The 21,833-nt window shown below is 33.4% G+C and overlaps 3 protein-coding genes across 7 annotated transcripts; 1 reads left to right on the top strand and 2 right to left on the bottom strand.

Annotated features, from left to right (window-relative positions):
* Positions 1-510: 510 nt before the first annotated feature.
* LOC111800796 (lysine-specific demethylase JMJ706-like) lies at positions 511-8,821 on the bottom strand. Of its 5 annotated transcripts, none has more exons than XR_002816021.1 (12): positions 8,371-8,821; positions 6,783-7,170; positions 5,254-5,410; positions 4,962-5,181; positions 4,591-4,644; positions 4,428-4,507; positions 3,972-4,249; positions 3,475-3,870; positions 2,768-3,195; positions 2,399-2,638; positions 995-2,016; positions 511-894 (listed from the first exon to the last, which is right to left on the bottom strand). XR_002816021.1 is itself a non-coding variant. In XM_023684649.1 (11 exons), exons 2-11 carry the CDS (start codon positions 7,093-7,095, stop codon positions 1,651-1,653), a joined length of 2,532 nt encoding a protein of 843 aa, XP_023540417.1. In that variant the 5' UTR covers positions 7,096-7,170; positions 8,371-8,821; the 3' UTR covers positions 511-1,650. The 5 variants fall into 5 exon arrangements, 2 of the variants coding, with proteins under 2 accessions (XP_023540417.1, XP_023540418.1); XR_002816022.1 differs by having other exon boundaries at positions 511-1,095; positions 1,290-2,016; XR_002816023.1 differs by having other exon boundaries at positions 1,290-2,016.
* A 6,681-nt stretch (positions 8,822-15,502) lies between these two features.
* LOC111800875 (probable calcium-binding protein CML18) lies at positions 15,503-18,055 on the top strand. Its single transcript, XM_023684776.1, has 2 exons — positions 15,503-16,554; positions 17,463-18,055. Exon 1 carries the CDS (start codon positions 16,052-16,054, stop codon positions 16,541-16,543), a length of 492 nt encoding a protein of 163 aa, XP_023540544.1. The 5' UTR covers positions 15,503-16,051; the 3' UTR covers positions 16,544-16,554; positions 17,463-18,055.
* A 27-nt stretch (positions 18,056-18,082) lies between these two features.
* On the bottom strand, positions 18,083-21,031 carry LOC111800883 (dolichol-phosphate mannose synthase subunit 2). Its single transcript, XM_023684788.1, has 3 exons — positions 20,863-21,031; positions 18,523-18,629; positions 18,083-18,408 (listed from the first exon to the last, which is right to left on the bottom strand). The coding sequence occupies exons 2-3, from the start codon at positions 18,610-18,612 to the stop codon at positions 18,256-18,258; spliced, it is 243 nt and encodes an 80-aa protein (XP_023540556.1). The 5' UTR covers positions 18,613-18,629; positions 20,863-21,031; the 3' UTR covers positions 18,083-18,255.
* Between the last annotated feature and the right edge of the window lie 802 nt (positions 21,032-21,833).

Below are 21,833 nucleotides of genomic sequence, written 5' to 3'. Positions count from 1 at the left end.
TTTTGGCGTTTATCCAATCAAAGGTGGTGATAGTTGGCGATGTGATAGAATGGCCAACATTTTAAGCAAATAAAGTAAGATAACAAAAAACAAAGACAAAAGATGAAACATTTTGAATCTTTTGCAAAGACTTATGGTGCCAAAAGCTAAAACCTCAAATTACGTATCCAATAAATCTACGACGGGAAAGTGAAGAGAATAAATTAATTAGTGAAAGATACACACGCAATATCTTTTTGAAAAGAAACCATTACAGATTTGTCTTTTTTCTTTTTCTGTTTCCTTTTCCTTTTCTCTAAATAAATCAGACCTCATTTAAAACTTGTCAAATCCATGTATAATAGATTTAAATTGGAAACTCCAAATTTATATATATATACATCAAGGAACACAAACCTAATCAACGAAGACTAGAAGAATGTGATTAGTAGTTTACCCACCCAATTCAATTCAATTCAATTCAGGAGAAACTACATTATACTGAACAGATATTATAGGGCGTTATTATCAAGAGACAACAAATTCAAATAGTGGACTAACTCCAAGACAGTGGTGGCGGTTGTTAACATAACCCAACACTCGTATAATTGGGGACTGATGACCTATTTTCAAGGCAAGAAAAGGTTCCTTTCTAATTCTAAAAATTCTGGTTTCATACCATCCCACCGTTCAAACCATCGATATATTCTCTTTTTATCTTTAGGGGGAAAAAAAGGTTGGAAATGATTGGGAGTGGGGGATAGTTTTGTCCCACGCAACCAATCATCCATCCCCCGAACAGAATAAAATAATATGACCAATTCATTCACTCAGATAATGTCCTTTACCTGGGATTGATTGGGAGCAGCGCTTTGCCTTTTGCCCCCACAAGAATATGAGACCCCAATTGTCTCTCTGCATCCATTGACAATGGTTAATATTCTTCACATTCTTAAACCAATTCAAATGGATTAAGGAAAGAACAAAAGCAATTCTCCTCAGAAAGAAAACCTACTGTTGTTCTGTGTCTACATTCTATGTGTTGCCTACACGTGACAACAAAGAAGAAACTTCTTTGCATTTTATTCGAGTAGTCCAAGGTACATGTACCCGTTGCTAGAGAAAAGAATAAAGAACGTGAAAATGGAAGCAGCGAAGAACTATGAATCATCTTCTTTTTTTTTTCTTTTTTTTTTTTTCTTTTTTTTTTTGAAATGAAGTACGTGGGAATCCCCACTTACCTCACAAAAATGGAGGTGAGGATAAGGAAAAAAATTTAACTGGACGTCAAATTTGACTAAACCATCTACCTGCTTAAAGCAGAGCAGCTGCTGCAGCAAAGGTTGTTCCCAGGACGGCGGATAAATGGCTCTGTACCGACTTGGGTTACCTTCAAGAATCATCATCATCACCACCCGTGTGTGCAAATGGCCTCGATTTTTTAAGGCCTGCACAAAGAATGTTAAAATGTTGCTTCCTAGACGTTAAATTTTGTATCACTGCTCCCAGAAGATTAATCATCAAATTCATCTATGGCGTCTTCCTTCGTGTGTTGTTAGAACCCCCCATTAGTGAAGAATAAGATTAGCTATGTCAGGCTCTATCATATGCTGCTGTACAGAAATAGAGGCAAGGCCCAGCGCAGCCCAGCCTCAGGCCCATTGTGATGCATTAAACTATTGGTTCATCCGGCCCCAAGAATGTTGGGCCTCTGATTTTGAGACGCTTTGACCCAATCTCCATAGAGGGAGGTAGCCGTTTGGGCTTTTTCATAATCTCATGCTGAAACCTTTCCCTCCTGTGATTGTCGAGTTCATAGACGCGCTGTCTATTTACTAGTTTCTCGTCGATGAATCTCTTGTACTTCGCAGAGATGGGTGTGGTCCCTTTGCTAGATTTACCGATCGCATCACTTGCAGAGTCTTTATGCGTAGGGTAGAATTTACAACGTGATTTGTCAGTTCCACGACAATCCCTTGGCGTTAGTTGCTCAGAATTCCCATTTGTTTGGAGTCTCTTCAATCTTTTGCGGCCATCCTGCAATAATGATGAGCATATCCCAAATTTAAGAGCTGAAACTTTTAGTGCAACTATGGCGACAGGAAAGCAAGTTAATCAAGTAGATCTTGGCAATAATAGTAAGAGATATTTCATTATTTTCAAGTATTTTCTAAAGAATGCATGATGTTCAATAATTAACGCCTTTTTGTACACAAAAAGCTAAAATATTCAAAGCATATAAAAAAATTTAAGACCCCAAAGATAAGAGACAAAAAGTACATTTCCAGTTAGCGCAAGTTTAGAGAAATCGTCATAAATTAATTTTCAGGAAACACACGCAAACAAACCCTAATTTCTCACCTTTAAGCTCGAATTTCAGGACAAATCAGTTATGACATTACAAAACGGCTAACAGTACCTGGCCAGCAAAATGCTTTAAAGATGTGGCATCGCTCCCTGTCTTTTTATCTAGCTTCAGAGGGCGACGCTTAACCCTAAAAATTTCTGCATCAGAATCATCACTTTCTTGTTCTAATACTGTGGTGATCTCCAATGCACGTATGTTGCCCGGAGATGTACTCGAGCAATTGTTAGGCGATGATTCAAGTGCACAGACAGAAATTTCTGAGGACTGCTCAAAACTTGAATTTCTTTGTACCTGTTAGAGCAAATTATATCAACCATTATTCTTTAATACTTCATAACTGGCTATTCTAAACAAGAACTCACTGTGATGTAAACTATGATTTAGAAAAATGGATAAGTTGAGCTCGAAATCAGATCTTACATGGCTAGTTGTGGACAATGATTCATTGTAGTCTACAACTGAACAAAGAGTTGATGCTTCACAAGAGAGAGAAGGATCTGATGGTTCAGGTCTATGGTTTTCGGTGATACAACTTAGAGTAGGTTGGCTACAGGAAACACCCTCATTTTCTCCCAAGCGACAAAGAGAAGCAGCAGCAGTAGTAAATTCAGAATTCAACTGCACTTCTATCTTGCAATAAGGAGTGTATCCATCCACATCAGCTCGTTTAAATGAATTTAACATAGGATAAGAATATAATTCTTCATCATTATAAGTTTGTCCATGAATCTCATCCAATGTTCCACATTCCTGCTCAAATTTTTTAGCTGCAGATTCCATTTCTAAAATATCCTCACACAAGAAGAGTGTACGGTTGCTACCACATGAGAAGTTCAGAGATTTGATATCTGGTTCGGAAATCAAGTAATCAGTAACAACCAAAAGCATAAATCATAAAACGTGTTCTATAACATTACACATGGAAAATGAATTAACTAGTAATTTAAACTACGATTCTCCCGAAAGAAAATACTTTCTGCAATTAACTCGTGATTCAACAGATGAACACAGCCGAAGGCAAGGAAGAAAAAATATTTGTGATGCATCCTTGATAATACCAGTGATTTCTAAATTCAACATGATATTGGCACAAAAATAAATTAAATCAGCAAGTGAGATGAGCATACCATGACGAAGACACACTGGATGTCCAGAACAACTGCAGTTAATATATGATATATAGCAGTCACGTTTGCATAAGCTGCAAAGGATGGTTCCATGGCAATTTGGTGAAATGCCAGTGCACGTTCTCGATTTCATCAAAGCCCATCGAGCACGATGCTGGAAGCGAATCATACGTACAAAAGAAGTCTTAACAGAATAATGAGAGTCTAACTCTACAGACGCATAATGTTGGTCCTCAAATTCTGAATTTGTGTAGAGAAGCATTGCTTCTTTACATAGAAGCTCTTCATGAGGAATTAGAGGCATCCTGTTTAGAAGAGCATACCGCTGGCTGGCAACAGCTCCCAAAGGGAACCAATCACCCATTGCAAAGTTTACTGCTTCACCACAATTGAAGCCTGTGCGTTTTAAGGGAGGGGGGAAATTAAAAGGACAACAAATATTCAGCAATCATAATAACTCAAAAAAAAAAAAAAAAACATAGTCTAGAATTACCGACCATGACTAAATCCAGCATGATATGCTCTGGGGAAGGTAATTACATACTCCCCAGGTTGCTGGACAGCTTTGTATACAGGCACCTCATGATCCAACAAAATATTTGGTGGAAACAACGTTGTTTTCCCCAGAAGAACATCAAATGCTCCATCCTCTCCACCAGTGGATAAGATATCGCTAGTGTATACATGCTCCCTGACCACATTTTCAAACAGCAAAGCTGCTTGACCAGGAATGCCATACCAAGTTTTAGATGCCCCACAATGATGATAATTAATACTGCAAGAAGTAAATAATTAACTTGGTGAAGGACTAGCATGAGATAGAAGGTGTCACTTCATAAGCTCAAAACTATCAACATAAACCGAAAGGGTGCCAAATAAAAACTGACAAAAACCTTATAATATAGGCCAAAAATGTCTATCTTTTCCTAAAATGATAAAATAAAAACACCTACCTGTATAGATAATGATCTTCCACATGCCAAGCAAACATACTGAACAGCATTCCAATATAAAGCATGGGGTCCGTGACTCCCTGTTATAGGTACCAAAAAATATTCATTAGAGCATGAAGTGCTGGCATCTGATGATGCGTGATACATAAAGCAACCACCCTACCGGTATTGGAGTTTCCAGAAGGCGCAATATGGACTTGGGTAGCCGTGAAAGATTCTGGAACATAATGCAATACACAAGAATAAGCTGACGTTTTAGAAAACAAACAAATCAACATCTTAAAATGTCACTTCTAAGTTCTAAGACGTGAAATTCTTGGTTGACTATTATTATTTTCTTATAAAAAGAATATTGCTGAAGTTCATAGTAAAGTGCAGAAGCATGCAATTCCTTTTCCAAATATGGTCTACAAAAATATGGGTACTCAAAAGCTAACGAGCATAACAAACATATAATTACAATGTACGCATTTTTCATTCTTAATCTGTTAAGCTTCCCTTTTCCATTTAGCTCACATAAAGAAAGAGAAAAACCTTTAAATTCCATTTACTTGTCCCAAGCTCATCAGTTGGAGAAGATGAAAAGGCACTACCATCAACATCGCAAGCATATTCAACACTTTCTGTCTTCCCACTAGCAATTTCACGCCAAAATTCCTTTTCCAAATATGAGGCAGGTAGACATCCAGAACTACTATATCTACGAGCATATATCTTGTTCGCAATTTTTTCATAATCGCGAAATGTATAGTTCCTAAAATGACAGGTTACAAATTCAGTACCAGAGATATGATCCAAATTTCATTTGTACACAAAAAATGCTCACCTGCCACTCATGTAGAAGGTAACCTGATCATCAGTATTCCATTCAGCAAAGCGAAAAGGTTGTACTCTCGTTGTAAACCTGAACCCTGGTTTCTCCTTCATTAATACAGCCCCGGCAGGAACAGAAGCAGCCAGTGGCGAGACAATCTTGCATATGCCTGAAAGTTAAAGTTTAGTTACCAAAAGCAATATCAGTCGCATTTCCACCAACACAACGAACGGCAGAACCCCAAAAGATGATATTGTGCTAGGAAGGATTGACAAAAAGAAAATGATATCTAGAATGTGCAAACAGTTGAAACAAAAATTCATTAGTCTATTTGTCATTGATTTGGGATTGGCATCAAGTCTAGCTCTCTCGTAAGAATTCTTCCAATTAATATAATTGCATCATATCAAAAAAGAACTAAATACTTACCGATAAATATCTCCTAAATTGCTTGATGTTTATTGGAAATAATAACAAAAGAATGTGTACATGTTATATTATACATATTTATTTACTTCCAAATTTATTATTGGTTACAGAAATTCTCAGCAGAAACCATGAGTTAAGCAGTGAAAACCAACTTGGTGTAATACAAATGCGCCAGTTGCTAGAAAACCAACTTCCACAAAGAAAAGTTCAACCACATTAGACATAACTTAAAATTCAACTTACCAATAAAAGAAAATTATATCCTAATATGTAAGGATGGAGATTCAATTGTGTGTAAACTAGCCTAAATATTTGCATAACCAACAAAGTCAACGAACTTTGCAGCATCCACAGAAGACTTAGCAAATCATTGAGCAATAAAACCAAAGATGCCAACAAAAAGAATCCATGTGAAACACTATAATGGTGAGGGTGTCTCCCAGAGGTTCTTTTTACCTTCTTATACTTTCCTTTCTAAAGAACAAGAACAGAGTTGCTTAAATGCCCATAAACAATCGCACTAACAAAGCCCCTCATGAATGAACTTTTTTCTTCCATTTTCTTTTCTAGTAAGTGTCAAATTGCAATTTGAAAAGCATTCTGACATAATGAGATGAGATAGTGCCGGCATAAATAAACCTCATGACATTTCAATGAATACTTTTGTCCATTCCAAACGACAAAAACCTGCTTAGATCTTACAATACCCAATTGCTTACTGACCATATTAAGTTATTCACACCATCAATTCTAAGAAGACAGAATGTCCCTTTTTTTTTAACTTCTGTCGTTGCATGAAAAAATCTTTTGGTTGTGTATCATCAATTACATACAAATCTCAACCAGCTATATTCAATAGTGTGCGAATTGCGATCCAATTTTAAAATAGTACTTTTTTTTCCCAAACCAAGTAGTGCGTTCCATTTTTCCATTAAAAATAGTAGAAGAGACATCATTTCATCACACAAAACCAGAAGACAACATATTTTTCCATGAAAATATGTGCATGCACGATAAAGTGAGACTTAAAGATCAAATCAACTTATAAACCAAATCAAATACGATAACAGGTAAGGCATTTACAATCCAGGGGGTGGAAGCAAGTATCTCACCGTATTTTGAGGCTTCTGGAGCTATCTTTTGCAAATAGATCAAAGGATCCTCAAACTCCTTCTTTGACGGAGAATATACAGGGCATTCTGGAATCTTCTCGGTCCACTCTAAATCATCGTATTCAAACTTATCTACTCTCCTTTTCGAAAAGACATCCCTCTCATTTGACATGCCACTTGATCGAGAAAAAGTTTCTGAATTGCCACCAAGTAATCTCACACCACATGGAGCTGAAGCCCTTAAAGCATCACCTCCACTTCTATTCATCATTTTCTTGACAGCTGCAGTTTTGTTGGTAGCTTCACAATTCATTAGCTGAAGCCTCTTGCGCTACAGAACATCTAACCCATTTCTGTCCTCTCCCGATGTGCAAATTCTTCCCTCCACCTGTCAAAAGCCAACGTATCACGTTCAGTTATCATCATATAGGAAAATGTAAGTTTAATGAACGAGTAACAGTAACGTACAAGCTCTTCTCTATCTATCAAAACCTTGAAATTGAATGAAATTTGTATTAATTTAAGGAAGTAGCCAGGTTAAAATTTAAAATAGTATCAGCTAAGCAATTTCAAAGCAAAGGAACTCCTGTAAAATAAAATTCACCAGGCATCAAATTACCACATGAAAACGACGGCAATGCATCTGATCACATTCCAATGCATGCAAACTAGATTGCTACAAATAGGAATACGGATCATAAACCCCAGGCGATCAACCTACTCTACTCCTATGTGGTTTATCTTTGACATAGGGATATCAGGTAGACACCGGGTAATAACGAGTTAATGATACTATGAAAGTCAAAGAACCGTATCTAGGTCGCGGTAACACTATTCATATCCCTCAACAGAATTTCATCGCCGAGCAGTATATATCAATAATCTTAAAGAAGAATATAGCATGGTCCTAAAACTCGAATAAGCCGGAAATTTCCAATATCCGCCATAATTACACAAATAACTAGTCGCCGTATCTATTGGCTGACAAATTGAAACTGATACAACCAATAAAAGTCTCTTGAAATTACCAAGTCAAATCATACACATCAACGAACGTGTAACAATAACCAAGGATTTTAGGATAAATAGCGACGATGAGGAAAATGGAGATTTAGACCAATCACTATATGGGGAAGAAAAGATTAAAGCTAAAATAACTAAAATAAGTCAACGGAAACGGAAACGGTATTACAGCAAACTTCTTGGCACAAATCCAACGACGAATTCTCCAATCATACAAATTCGACGACTAGAAATCAACTCTTTGACCTCGTAAAAAACAGAGAGGACAGAGGAAAACAAATAACAAAAATATATTTAGAAAACTACATAAATGATGCAAAACGAGAACAATGTACTAGATCTGAAAAGTAAAACAGAAAGAGATAACTTCGTCAAAGTTCAAACCGAAAATAAAATAATTTAATATTNGGCTACTGATCATCGCCTTGGTAAGCTATTGCCTCACCAACTAGCTCGCTCCTTTGTGTTATAATATAACTAGAAGAGGAATGACAAAAAGCTAAATAATCACGAAAATAAAATAAAGAACAATAAATCAAACAAACAAAAAAATCAAAATGCGTACTATCTCATCACGGAGCTGCGTCTTCTACCTTCACGCCTCCGTCTCCGTTCACTTCACCGAAACAGCACAACCGCAGAACGAAAAAAAAAAAACAATACAATAACAAACACAAACCGGAAATCCAGAAACCGAAACCCTAGATCACAATCCAGGCAGGAGCAGTCAAGTGCGAGGGAGAAAGGAGGAGGAGGCGGACCACATTCTCGAAAGAGGCGAAGAACCAGAAGAAGGAGAGTCAGATTCAGAGATCCAGAGGCTCCGGAGTGGAATCGAAGGAAAGCGACAAGAACACGCAAGCGGCAATAAAGTAAGAATCTCTAAGGCGGAAGACGGCGGTGGTTGGAGAACGTCGAGGACTTTTCCGGCAAGAGGAAAAGGAGATTCACCGGCGAGAGAGAGAGAAACTGGAGGGAGAGAACAGTAGAAAATGAAAAGAGAGGAGAAAAGGGAGCGAAAGGCGTAGAAAACAGAAAAAAGTTGCTAGAACAGGATAATTTATACTTTTATACCTCAAGAATATTAAAACGCTTTAATGAGTAAATGTAAAACTAACCCACCCAATCAGTTTTCTTTTTCTTATTATTATTTATTTATTTATTATTATTATTATTATTATTATTATTATTATTAAAAATATATATTCGAGGATAGCAGTTGTTGTTAGGTGGTTCAACCAAACGCCCGAAAAGCCGAAACGCGTTTTTCTCCGTCCGATTTTCTGTTACCTACCGTTGATGTTTTTACCTTTTTACCCCTCCAGGACTGTTTTATTTATTATTAATTTCTTTTGTACCTCTCCTAGTGTTTTATGAAATTAATATGAGTTGAAAACTAATTTGAATTTATAGTTAATTTCAAAAAATAATTTTTATATATCTATATTTTTTTTAATGTCATAATTTTTTATTATTATTTATTTTGTATATATTGAAATGGAATCTTTTAGGTTTGAAGATAAATAAATAGTTATTTTATAAATTTTTATTTTATAATTTGGTAGAAAAAGATAGAAAAGTTTTTTNTTTTTTTTTTTTTTTTTTTTTTTTTTTTTTTTTTTTTTTTTTTTTTTTTTTTTTTTTTTTGTAAATGGTCACATTTGTTTATAAGATTTTGATAAAATTACCAGTTTACCTCTGAGTTTCGAATTTTATTTTTAATTAGACCATAAATTACAAAATATTAGATTTTTATTCTAAATTTTAAATTAGAAATAATACGATATATGATAATTAAGAAAAAGTTACACGTGAATCAAACATGTATTATAGCACTTTATTATTATTAAAATATAGTTGGAAAATTATAACATTTTTATTATAATTTATGAAGTTTATGACATTAAAAAGAAATCGAGGACCACCTTACATATATGGTTTGGATTATAAAATAAAAAATATTAATCGTGTTTAAAAAATACTAAAAAAAACTTTTAATGGTTTCAAATAATATCTTAAATATTAAAAAAAATGATAAAACAAAATTATGTTTATTTGAGAAAGAAAACATTAGTATTTTATTTTTAAAAAATTATTTCAAATGAATTGAAATATATAATAAAATTATTCCCAAAAACTATAAAAATAACTGAATAAAGGGTAAAATAGTCAATTCACATGCGGTATAATCGAAGAGTTTGTGTCGGATGAAAGAAAGAGAGAAGAAAAGGATTTATTCTTTTCCCCCCGTATGAATGAGCCATTTAAATAGAAAAAAATATATATATATATACATATGGGTCCATCCCCACCGTCCAAACATATCCAATCTGAACGGTCCAGATGTAATCCCACAAGGGGGGCATAAAATCCCACGTGAGTGTTTACGAAAGTTGAAACGGCCCACCCGCAGAGGATTCGTTTTCACCCACCTTCATAAGTTCGTTATATATGCTTACGTAACAAAGTCCAATTTTCTCCACCTTTTTCCGCTACTTTCCTCGTAGATTTCGGGGGTAATATAGACTTTTCAGAAGCGCTTTCCGTAAAGCTCGTGAGGTTCTCGAAACACACGTAGGCGCGTGAGTGAGTGACAGAGCATAACGTGGCGTAGCAGCTGAACCTATTGAACACGTGGCAGAAGAATAAGGGGTGATTGGAGATTGATTATGAATTACTGTGCGCGGTGGGTGCCAGAAGAAATTAGCTGGCAGTTTATCGGAGTCGCCCACCGGATGACCGGTTCCACCGGGGCAACTTTACCCGTCGGGAATAACGAAGCCAACTGCCTCTACTGGTATTCGGTAACCTCTCTTTCTTTCTTTAATCCCCATTGGTTGGCTTGTGGCATTGTTACTTGGAAGTTGACCTAATGATTATTACTTAATTAATTAATTAATTTTCTTTTTTTTTTTTGTTCTCTTTTTGGTCTCCTGCCGTCCTAAATTCCGCTCCTATTGACTTAGTAAAATTCAACGTTTGACTTTCACCTTTATTAATGTCAAAATATCAATTATTAAAAATAATTTAGGATATTAAACTATTTATGTATTTAAAATTATAGTTTTTGTAGTTTCAAATTATTATTATAAGTTTGTAACTATATCATGAATTATTAGCTTAAAAAATTAATAAATAAATTATGTTTTTTCTTTTAATTTGAGAAATAGAGATGAGATTTGTCTTGGTTGACGGACCCAATCGCGTGAAAGTAAGAAAATAATAGTACTCGCGCAATCGACAGTACACGTGTGAAGCTCATATTTTCTAGCAACAGAAGGGCGAGTAGATAAAGAAATAAGGAAAAGCGCGTGGGTAACGGAAGCAATAACTGCCAAAGGAGCAGGGGTTCTGAATTGACGAAAAAGCCAAGCAAATGGTACGAAATCACATGAAGACCCTTCGGAACATTTCGGGGGCGAAGCGGATAAACTGGGGAGTCCCAAATGTCCTTATTATTATTATTATTTTAATAAATAATAAATTTTGTGGGTGGGACCCACGTCCGTTTTTGGCTTTTGCTTGAAGGCTGAAGCTGAATCCCCATTTGGTATTATTTTTTGGGGGTTAAATTAAATTTTCCTTTTTATATAAAAATAATAATTTCACATCAAAAATAGGCTTTAAATTATTTTGGTATTTAACCTTATATTAAAACTTGAGGGTGAGTCGAGTTGGTGACCTAAATGTTTCGAGTAGATTTCACAATCCAACCCTCTATTGTTAGGTTGAGTCGGGTCAGATTGAGCTGAGTTGGATTGGTGACTTAAATGTTTCGAATAGAGTTTACAATATAACCATCCTTTGTTAGACCGAGCGGTGAGTGGTTAACTTTTTAAAAAATCATATTTATTTAGAATATATGTCATATTACTAACTAAAATCTCAACTGAAATATCAAACATTTATTATTATTAATCTATACAAATATTTTTTTTGTAGTATCTATATGAATATGTTTTAGGGCATGTGGTTACATTGAGTTGGGTGCCACTCTCTCTAAGTAATGCAATTAATTATTAAGCAATAATTAAACACTCTAATTAATCCATAATGGAATTCCATTTATTGGCGAGTCCTCTAATTAGAACTCTATTTATTATTATAATTTATTGTTTTTTTTAGTTAATTTTTAGTCGGAGTGATCGTGATTTCAGTTGGACAGGTTGAGACGTTTTGTCAAGACCCAATAAAATTGTTCGAATTGTTTTGAATTGAGTTGGTTCGTTGTTACGTGTAAAATACTATTTTATTTATTTTTAAATTTTCAATTTAAAAAATACGCAAAAAAAAAAACTTTAATAATAAAGAAATCTCGAGTTTTGTTTATTAATTAAGATACAATATTTCAGTACTATCCACTTCTTAAAAAGTTAGAAAACCGTCATTTTCCTTTTAGCTTGAACATCAACATCGTTCGATTTTTCGTTTATATATCAATACGTGAAAATGACGTTGCACTTTTTTATTGTATAATTAAATACTGAAAAGTTATTCTATAAACAACAGAAATGGCATGAATTTAAATTATTCCCGACAAAGAAAAAAATAAATTTAAATTGGCAAACAAAAAAGAATTGTCATTATCTTTCCCACAATCAGTGAACATATATCAACTAAAATATTATATACAAAATTAAAAAAAAAAATCTATTTTATTTATTTTTTAATTTGGGGTCGGTATTATTTTTAAAATTTTAGGTCCATAAATTTTAAAAAAATATTTAAAACATCTAAATTTTTTTAATTTTCTGCTTAATATATTATTAATTATATTTTCTTTTTAAAAATTAATTAACTAAAAAATTAAAAAATTTAGGTTTGACTATATATGGAATGCAATTATATATCTAATAAATTTAACTTTTTAAAAATATAATAATGTGTTTGACTTTTTTTTTTTTCTTTTTTTTTTTTTATTATATATTTTATTGTTTTAACTAGTATTTATTTTGTTTTGTTTTACTTCTTTAAATTGATTATTATTATTACTATTATTACATTTTAAGGCTCGTGTAAGTTTATTTTATAAGGGGGTTCTGTAAGACTAACCAACCTATGTACAAATGAAAATAGTCTCGATCCGTATAGTTATTAGCTAATACGAGCAATTTTAGAGAATAAAACACAAATTATCATATATAATAATCGTTAACTTCTCGCCCGTCATAATTAAATAATAAAAAATGTCGGTTTTTTTTTTTTTTAATTAAGAAAAATAGAATTGATTGATGTGAAAATGAGTGCTGAAAGGAAGAACAATATATTAAAATTACAGGGTTGTGTTGGTAAATTAGCCTGCCCATTTTTTTTTTTTTTTTTTTTTTTTTCGATTTGGATTAGGTTGAATTTTTTAAAAACGAAAATTTGGGTTAGTTCGCGGGTTAATACTGTTCTTTTGTCCGGTTAACCTGACTAACCTGAACACATGACTACAACTCAGCTCAACTCAACCTTTAAGATTATTATGAAAATTAAAAATATCTGACGTTTGTAACTGATATTAGGCGATACATTCTGACTTGTGAATATTTTTTATTTAAGTTTTATGAGATTTTAGTTTATTATTATAATATGGATCGTGATAAATAGGATTTTCTTAAATAATTAAAAAAATAACCCGACAATCTAATACAACCCGAAAAAAAATATATAAGGTTGAGTCATGAAATCTATTTAGGTTACTCGGGGCACCAACCTAACAAATACGAAATTTTGGGTTGGTTCAAACGATTTTTTTTCAACTGGACCGAACACACGTACAACTCTAATATTATAAAAAAAATATTATGACGTATACATAAATAATATAGTTAAAAATTGTCATGTCCCCATGGAGATTCACAACACGTCACCAAATCTTTTGAATCCACTTTGTGTTAATATATAATATTTTTAAAATTAAAAAAATCCCATCTTTTCCCATTACCACTCATTTAATTTAATTTATTTAATTTTAAAAATTTAATATTATTTTCTATTGGTTGTGTAAGCTTTGAATAATCTTAAGAACTTCTGTTTTGGGCCAATTTCCAACAAAATTTTGACATATTTTGTATTAAAATCTCTCTATTTTAGGAAATAATATTCCAATTATTTTGACTTCAATAATAATAATAAGAAAAATATTTTATTATTTTTTTTATTGACAAATTTAGGTAAAATTACCATTTGGGGTCCTACACAAATCATTATTTTGCCCAAAATATACACCAAATAGTCCAAAATGTGACTTTTCTTTTCTCCCATTTGGTGGGGTTATTTATGTCAAAAAAAGATAAATAATAATAATAATAAATAAATAAAAAACTATTGTTCCAAGGAATATTAAAAATTATATTAAAAATAGTTTTGAATTGGATTTGTGGAGGCCAACCAAAAAAATATTGAATTTCCTAAATAGGGTTTATTAGGGCTATTTTTGCAATTTAGTCCTTTATTTCCTTTTCATGACTATATTATTTTATTTTCAAACGTTTCCTTTTTTCTTTTTTTAACGTACTCCTTAACGAACTACAAATCTTCTATTTTGAAGTTGGGTCGGATCGAGTCGAATTGTTAAGTTGTTTATTTTTTAATTTATTATAAAAAAAAAAATCTCATCTGGCTACGGTACATGCTATATCAATAACTAAAATTTTATAAAGCTTAGATATCAGACATTCACGAGTCACGTTATTAACATTTTTTATAAGCAACAAATATTTTTAATCTTCGTAACAATCTTAAAAGTAGGTTTAAGTTACGCAAAAGCAAAGATTTAATACAATCGAAGCCGTAAAATTCTAATCCAACCCAATTGAAACAACAAATATTCAGTAAATATATTGGGCTTTCGCGTTCCATTTAGGCCCAATTAATGTTTGGGCTTTCACGTTCCATTTAGGCCCAATATTGTATTCTTTTTTTTTGTCATTTGCATTAATGAATTTAAATAATTATTGATAAAGGTAGTTACTTAAAAATAATAATTTATGATTTAAAAATAAAAGACTGCTTTAAAAACAAGTATTACTATATATTTAGTAAGAGTATTAAAAATGACACATTTACCTTAACTCAATTTAAGCGTAACATACAGTTACTCGTAGTTTGAGCTGAGTTGAAACGAGACATTGTTTAGACCCAACCCAATTATTTGGACTATAATTTTGTTCATTCCAAATTAATTCAATCTAACCATAAATTTCTTAAGTTGGATTAGTTTGGGTTGTTTATTAAATTTTTTATTTTAGTAAAGAAAATATTAGTTTGTAAATTTAAATATATATTTTAAATAGTTAAAAAATATTTTTTAAGATTCAATAGAAGAATAAATAACAAAAAATTAATTATAAAATTAGATAAAAGTAAAATAAATAGTAATTGTATCATAAACAAAAATATATTTCAATAAATTTAGATAAATTTGATTTAACGCAATTTAGTTTTACAAAAACACATAAATGAAACTTAATTTAAATAAGGTCTGAAAGGGTAAAATGGTAAATAAATTATAATAAGTAGTTGACAACATGACACCAACAGAAAAGTACACGTCAGCATTTAAGGGACGTGCAACTTTGTCACGAAATTCCCGCCTTTTCTATCGGAAATTTCGGTTGGAATAATTTTCCCGGAAATTTTGAACGAAAACTGAAGAAAACAATTAAAAAATTTTGAAAAAAAATTGATAAAAATTAGAATAACAGGTTTCGAAGAATTAGAGTCTCTAATTCTTCGAAACCAATCCGAAAATTGTTTTGGGGGTTTTCATTTTGATTCGTTTCGGAAACTTTTCATCGTTGTTCTTCAGAAAATTTCACTTTCAGGATCCGATTTTTCGGTGAATTAGAACATTCAAGGGTGATTCGGTCGATCCACCGAACCAGGAGGAAGAACAACGACATTCGTGCATGTTTCGGATCGTTCGATCTCCATCTCAAAAAGCCATTCAGAAAATTCAAACTTGGTTTTGATCGATTGGCTTTCGATTTTGGTGAATCCTGATTGGAATTTTCGAGGTATTGTTCTTGCTTGATGTTGTTGTTGTTGAGGGAGTGGATTCAGATTGGGCGAATCCAGGGCGTAAAATCCTAGAACACCTAAGGATTAGATTATTTGTTTCTGTTTCTTATTCTACTCGAGAAGAACATTGGTGTAATTGAATGCCGATTAAACGGAGATAGATTATTTGTTTTGGGGATTTTGTTTAGTTTCTACAGGAATTTTAAGATTTCTTCGACGAAATTAGGGCTGTGTTTAACATGAGCGATAAGCAACCGATTAAGTTAGACGACGAACAAATTGCTGAGCTGAGGGAAATCTTCCGATCGTTCGATCGGAATAACGACGGGAGTTTGACACAACTCGAACTCGGATCGCTCTTACGATCACTTGGTTTAAAGCCGAGTCCAGATCAGCTTGAGAGTTTGATAATGAAGGCCGATACGAACAGCAATGGATTAGTAGAATTTTCGGAGTTCGTAGCTTTGGTGGAGCCGGAGCTGGTATCGGCGAAGTGCCCTTACACAGAGGATCAATTGAGGCAGTTGTTTAGGATGTTTGATAGAGATGGGAATGGGTTTATCACTGCAGCCGAGTTGGCTCACTCCATGGCCAAACTCGGCCACGCCCTCACGGCGGAGGAGCTCACCGGAATGATCAGGGAAGCCGATACCGACGGCGATGGCAGAATCAATTTTCAGGAGTTCTCTCAGGCTATTACTTCTGCTGCATTTGATAATTCCTGGGCTTGATTACTTTTCTGGTAAATCTCTCTTTCTCCCTCTCTCATTGGAACATTTTCTGTGTTCTTTGTGATCATAAGGCATTTCTGAAATCAAATTTTGGGTTCATATCCTTAGTTACCCATCAAATCTTATCAATCAATCATGAACTCCTTCATTAAATCTAGAAAAATCAAACTAGAAAATACAGCTCAAACGAACTCGAGTATACAAACATCAAGGCTTAGGAGTACTTACTTTTCTTAACATTCTAGCAAGTGTTTTTGTTTACTTGAGATTGTTCTTGTCAAATTCTTCATGGTGCTTTTTTTGGATGGTGGGATATTGAGGATGTGGATTCACAATGTCCTCTCAGGGTCGATGAACACAAGCTATGCTGCTCAGTTTTCTGCAGAAGTCGCCTTATTATTTACACACATAATAAAGGGGCACAACCTTGGGGAAGAAGATCATAGGATTTCCATTCTCCCTTTCCCTCCCATCATTCCACCTACAAAAGCATACCCCTTTGTGTTATGTTCATTTACTTTATAATAGAGAGGATTCTTGAATCTATGACTTCTTAAAGAAAGTAGGGTTGCTTACCCGCTAAGACAGGTGGACCGAGCGACGGGTTATTAGCTCTATGTTAAGACAGGGATTGACTACATATAAACATATGGATTCTTGTATCTATGGATTGATTACAACCGCCATGACAGGGATTTTTGAATACATGTATTCTCGAATATTACGTGTTAGCTCTATGTTGTCCCTCCCCGATCTATTACTTTTGAAATCGAAGAGTAAGGCTTATTTGATTAATGTATGTTTGATCATCTATCCACTTTTGTAAAATGGTCATTGTGAAAAATGTTGTTGTATACAAACCTCTGCCAACAATTTGAGCATGGAAAACTAAGGTGTGTGCTTGTAAATCTTTCTGCAGTGGTTGAAAAACAAACAGCAAATTGGTATGTTTGGAGGGAAAACTGCGGTACCAACATGATGGAGATGTTATGAAGAAACCGAAAATGGTAATTTTGGGTTAAGTTTGAATGTTTATTTGCTTGAAAGAAAGACAGCGTTTAAGCTGTGTTAGGTTTCAAATTTTTGGTTGCTTATAAAGTTGGAGTCCAAACCAAACACTGCTGGGGTTTTTTGTGGAGGATTTTTGTTCCAATTCCAGTTTTCAATATGGCATGGTGGTAGATTCCCAACACACAATTTTTGATCTTCGAACATTTTGAAATCTCTGTTATTTGATGATTAAGCTTATGATTGTTCAAGTGTTTGATGATTAAGCTTATGATTGTTCAAGTGTTTTTGAGGAAAGCTTATGATTGTTCAAGTGTTTGATGATTAAGCTTATGATTGTTCAAGTGTTTTCAAGGAAAGAACGAGGCGATGAGTTTGAGTTTGAGTTTTTTGCTTGTCTAGAGACGAGAGATGCCTAAAAGATGTGCTAATTTAACAAAATCCTTGTAAATAGAGGAAAAAAATGTATGATTGAGCATGAAATATGTTTCTAGTTCATAAATAACTTCAAGAGAGAATGAAGGAAGGAGATGGAGAAATAAATGGTAATAATTTCAATTGAAGTAAAATGAATCTTATACTGAAAAACAAGATTTTTGACCAATCAATTAACAAAAAAACAAACCATAATGGTTCGAAAATCATCGAGGCAGCACATTTTTGAAGTAAACTATCAAAAATACAGACAATACTGAACTCTATCCTCATGCCTTCTTCTTTTTGGACTTGAGCATCACTATTCCTACAAATATGGCTAATAAGCACAGAAGAACCACACCAGCAAATACAGGTATCAAGATGGCATATTCTTGTGGTAAGAAATAGTTGTGGATGAAGTGATCACTATCAACAAATGGCTGCCATTTAACAAAACAAAATACATTGGTTGATAACAACCACGAACATGATCGAGTTTACTAAATGAGATCAAATTTTGGCAGAATATGTATGAACATGGAAGATAAGCTTACCAGGATAATGACCCAGAAAGTATAGTAAGTGAATATCGACAAGCTAGTTAGCGATAACAAAAATCCAACCGTCTTGTCTGCTAACTCCATTTTGGTGCTATTACTTCCTGTGATTATCATATAATTCGCATCAGTATCGAGTATTTATTTATAAGCATTTAGTACCACATGCTTAATAACAAATTTACTAGAGAATTGGTTGAACACTCTTGAAAATACTTTAAACTGCTTCTCGATTAATTATTGGTGCCTAAAACACTCTATTAGTGTTTCCTCATATGCTATTAATTATTTGTGCCTGAAACACTCTATTAGTGTTTCCTCATAAAGCATATGAGGAAACACAATACATTACTTCCAAACATAAAAACTAGGAATAGAAAGTGTTACATAGCCACTACGTACTGCCAAACATAGCATAAATATAGAGATTACTGTGTACCAAACTTCTGTGCTAAACCCTAAACAAAAAGTGTGTTATCGCATATTGCAGTGCTTTGGCTTGGCATGTTATATAAGAATTCAGTCTGACTACTAGACAGAGTTCACGACAAGAGGAAACCTTAACCTTATTAGTAATATTTGCTAATTCCACCAAAAAGTTTTCATATATTTTCATAGATGATTAATCTTGACAAGTCATTGTAAATGCACCAATTGGATATTCAAATACCATCTCTCACTCATTTAAACTAGATTGTTGAATAACTATTCGTGATTCATTTTGATCTTGTGCACGGATATTAATACAACCTTCCCTTTTATTGAGAAAAAGGAAGATTATGGGATTGGTATGACCTTTTAAAAAAAATAATGATATATGATCAACCTAATCCATAATAATACAATTATAGATATACGTGCATTCTTGTGCTGATCTGTACAAATAATTAATCAACCAGAACTAACTCCATCAACCTCACAAGACGGGATGCACATCTGGATGTTGTTCAGACAACATTAAACAGCTAGAAATTTCTGCTTGACCTTTGGTCCAAAGTTTCATATCGCTTTTGTGTGTTCGTTTATTTTTCTCAACGGAAGTGATTTTTCAATTAAGAAAAAGAAGAAGAAAAGTTCCATATTGAACAAACTAAGAGGAACACCATGTGAACAATTCAAAACCATGCGTTTGAACTAGATTATCATTGATTCTCACAGTTGCATTCATATAAGTGAAAAGTAGGAAATGCACTGGGATGACAAGCAATTCATAATCTTTAGAACACAAATCAAGCTTCAAGGGAATAAGAGACAAAAAAAAAAAAAAGAAACCTAGAGCAAAAGTTTCATAACTTTCCAAGAAAGTTCTGATTTTAATACAACATCCCAGGTGTGAAAATCAAATTTCAAAATTTGCAAAACAGGACCATAAATGCACTTCCACTGGCATGGGTGACCTGAAATGGATCCCAGAAGACTTGAGATCAGTACATTGGGACCATAGATACCCAGAAAATATGTTTTAGACATGAAGATGGGTTTTGATTTTTATAAATGTGAGAGAAAGGCATGTACAAGTTCTATAATTGAAAAAGGAAGACGAAGGAACTATTGGCATTCAAGGGGAAATTGCAAACAAGAAGAAAAATCTAAAATCTTAAGAGGTAGAAGAGAGGGGTAACAATAGAGTCCTTTTTGTTCTGCCAAGTTATATTCATGGAGACTTCAAAACATAACAAAACAAAGGGACTGTTTCATTATCTGATATTTGAATTTGAAATAAAACTGTAGATTCAAGGCTATGTTAGGATTTTAGGTATCTGTCACCATTTAACAACCTTGATCATAGTTACTAAATAATGAAGGAAAAACATTCCATAGCCAATATCATCTGTGTCTCAGAAACAACTACTTAATTCTAGAACCAAATGAACATTGCATATGATGCCATGAAGCAATCAAATCACAAAGAAACAGTAACAATCTTTATTACCAAAACCTAAACGTTTTCAGTTCTTGCCTTTTCTATTCTCATTTCTGGGATTTTTGTCACCAATTGGTTTATAGTCACATAATTTTAGTTTACACACACCAACAACCAATCCTGTTTAACCTACAATACTTGTTTATAATAAGAAATGTGAAATAATTGAAGCTAATACTGCTGAAGACATAGTAAACAGACTCAGCAAATATGGATCAAGCTAATCACAGTATCATCTTATAAATTGAAATCAATTCATGTAAAGACAGAACAATAATTGCAGACTTCATATTTTTCAAATGGAATCAACGAATTCGCCCAGTAAAAATCATAACAGAGATCAAATATCGCCGAAATTTTTGCAGCCAGAGATAATCGATGTGTTACCAGATAGAGTGGTATAGAACTCGTACCTGATTCGTCGTCGTCGCCGGAATTCTGGGTGATTGATCGAACGATGAACGTAATCGGAGGTGAAAATATTGGAAGGATTAAGGAATGCGGCAAGAATCTGGAAGGGTTTTTCCGAAGAATGAGCCAATTTGGAAGGCGAAATTTGATTTCTAATCCATATGGGAAAATGAAGAAGCTTGGGCTTTGTTTAGTTAGCCCTCACAGGATATAAAATTACGCTTATGTCCTCGTTATTATTATTATTATTTTAATAAGAGAAATTATTTTTAATAACAATTGTAAATGGTTGGATCAATATTTATTTAATTATTCTTTTTTACACATGCCACGTGGATGTACGTAAATCTCCTTTTTAACGTTAAAATTTTAATGATGTTATAATTTTAAATTTGAGGGGTAAAACAGTAAATTCATCCTCAAACAGAGTCATTTTGCCAACACGGCTCAAACTATCCACATGGATTAACTATGCTTCGATTCATATTGGCTTAGTCCAAAGTAGACACTATACATGTAAAATGTGCTCGGATATTCCCCCGCCCCCCATAGGACCCTTTTGCTTTCTTTATTACTTATCTCACGTGTTCAGTCTTAACGTCACGTCCCATGCCAAAATAACATTTTTTAGAACTATAAAAGTTGAAAACGTTGAAGGTTCTTAATAGGCCAACCCTAACTATGCACGTTGCCCTTATGTACATTTTAAAGATTTTAAAGATGTTTAATCATATGTTCTTATGTCATTACCATTCGTAACTTCATAATAATCTGACACTTGCGAGGCTAAAACTGTATCAAAATGAAACTTTGTCTCGCCCTAGAGTAAAATTAGATCATAAAATTTCTTATGTACTAACCAACTTTATGTTCGTTAAACTCGATTAAGTTATCACGTGAATAGATTTCGTTCTAATAAATTATAAAAACCAAAGAAAACCAAATTTATCTGCCAAATCCGAGCAAATCTAAG

Source organism: Cucurbita pepo, chromosome LG08, assembly GCF_002806865.2.
Source record: "Cucurbita pepo subsp. pepo cultivar mu-cu-16 chromosome LG08, ASM280686v2, whole genome shotgun sequence".
Taxonomy (NCBI): Eukaryota; Viridiplantae; Streptophyta; class Magnoliopsida; order Cucurbitales; family Cucurbitaceae; genus Cucurbita; species Cucurbita pepo.
The sequence above is the reverse complement of the archived record's forward strand: the minus strand, read 5'-3'. Positions and strand labels throughout refer to the sequence as shown.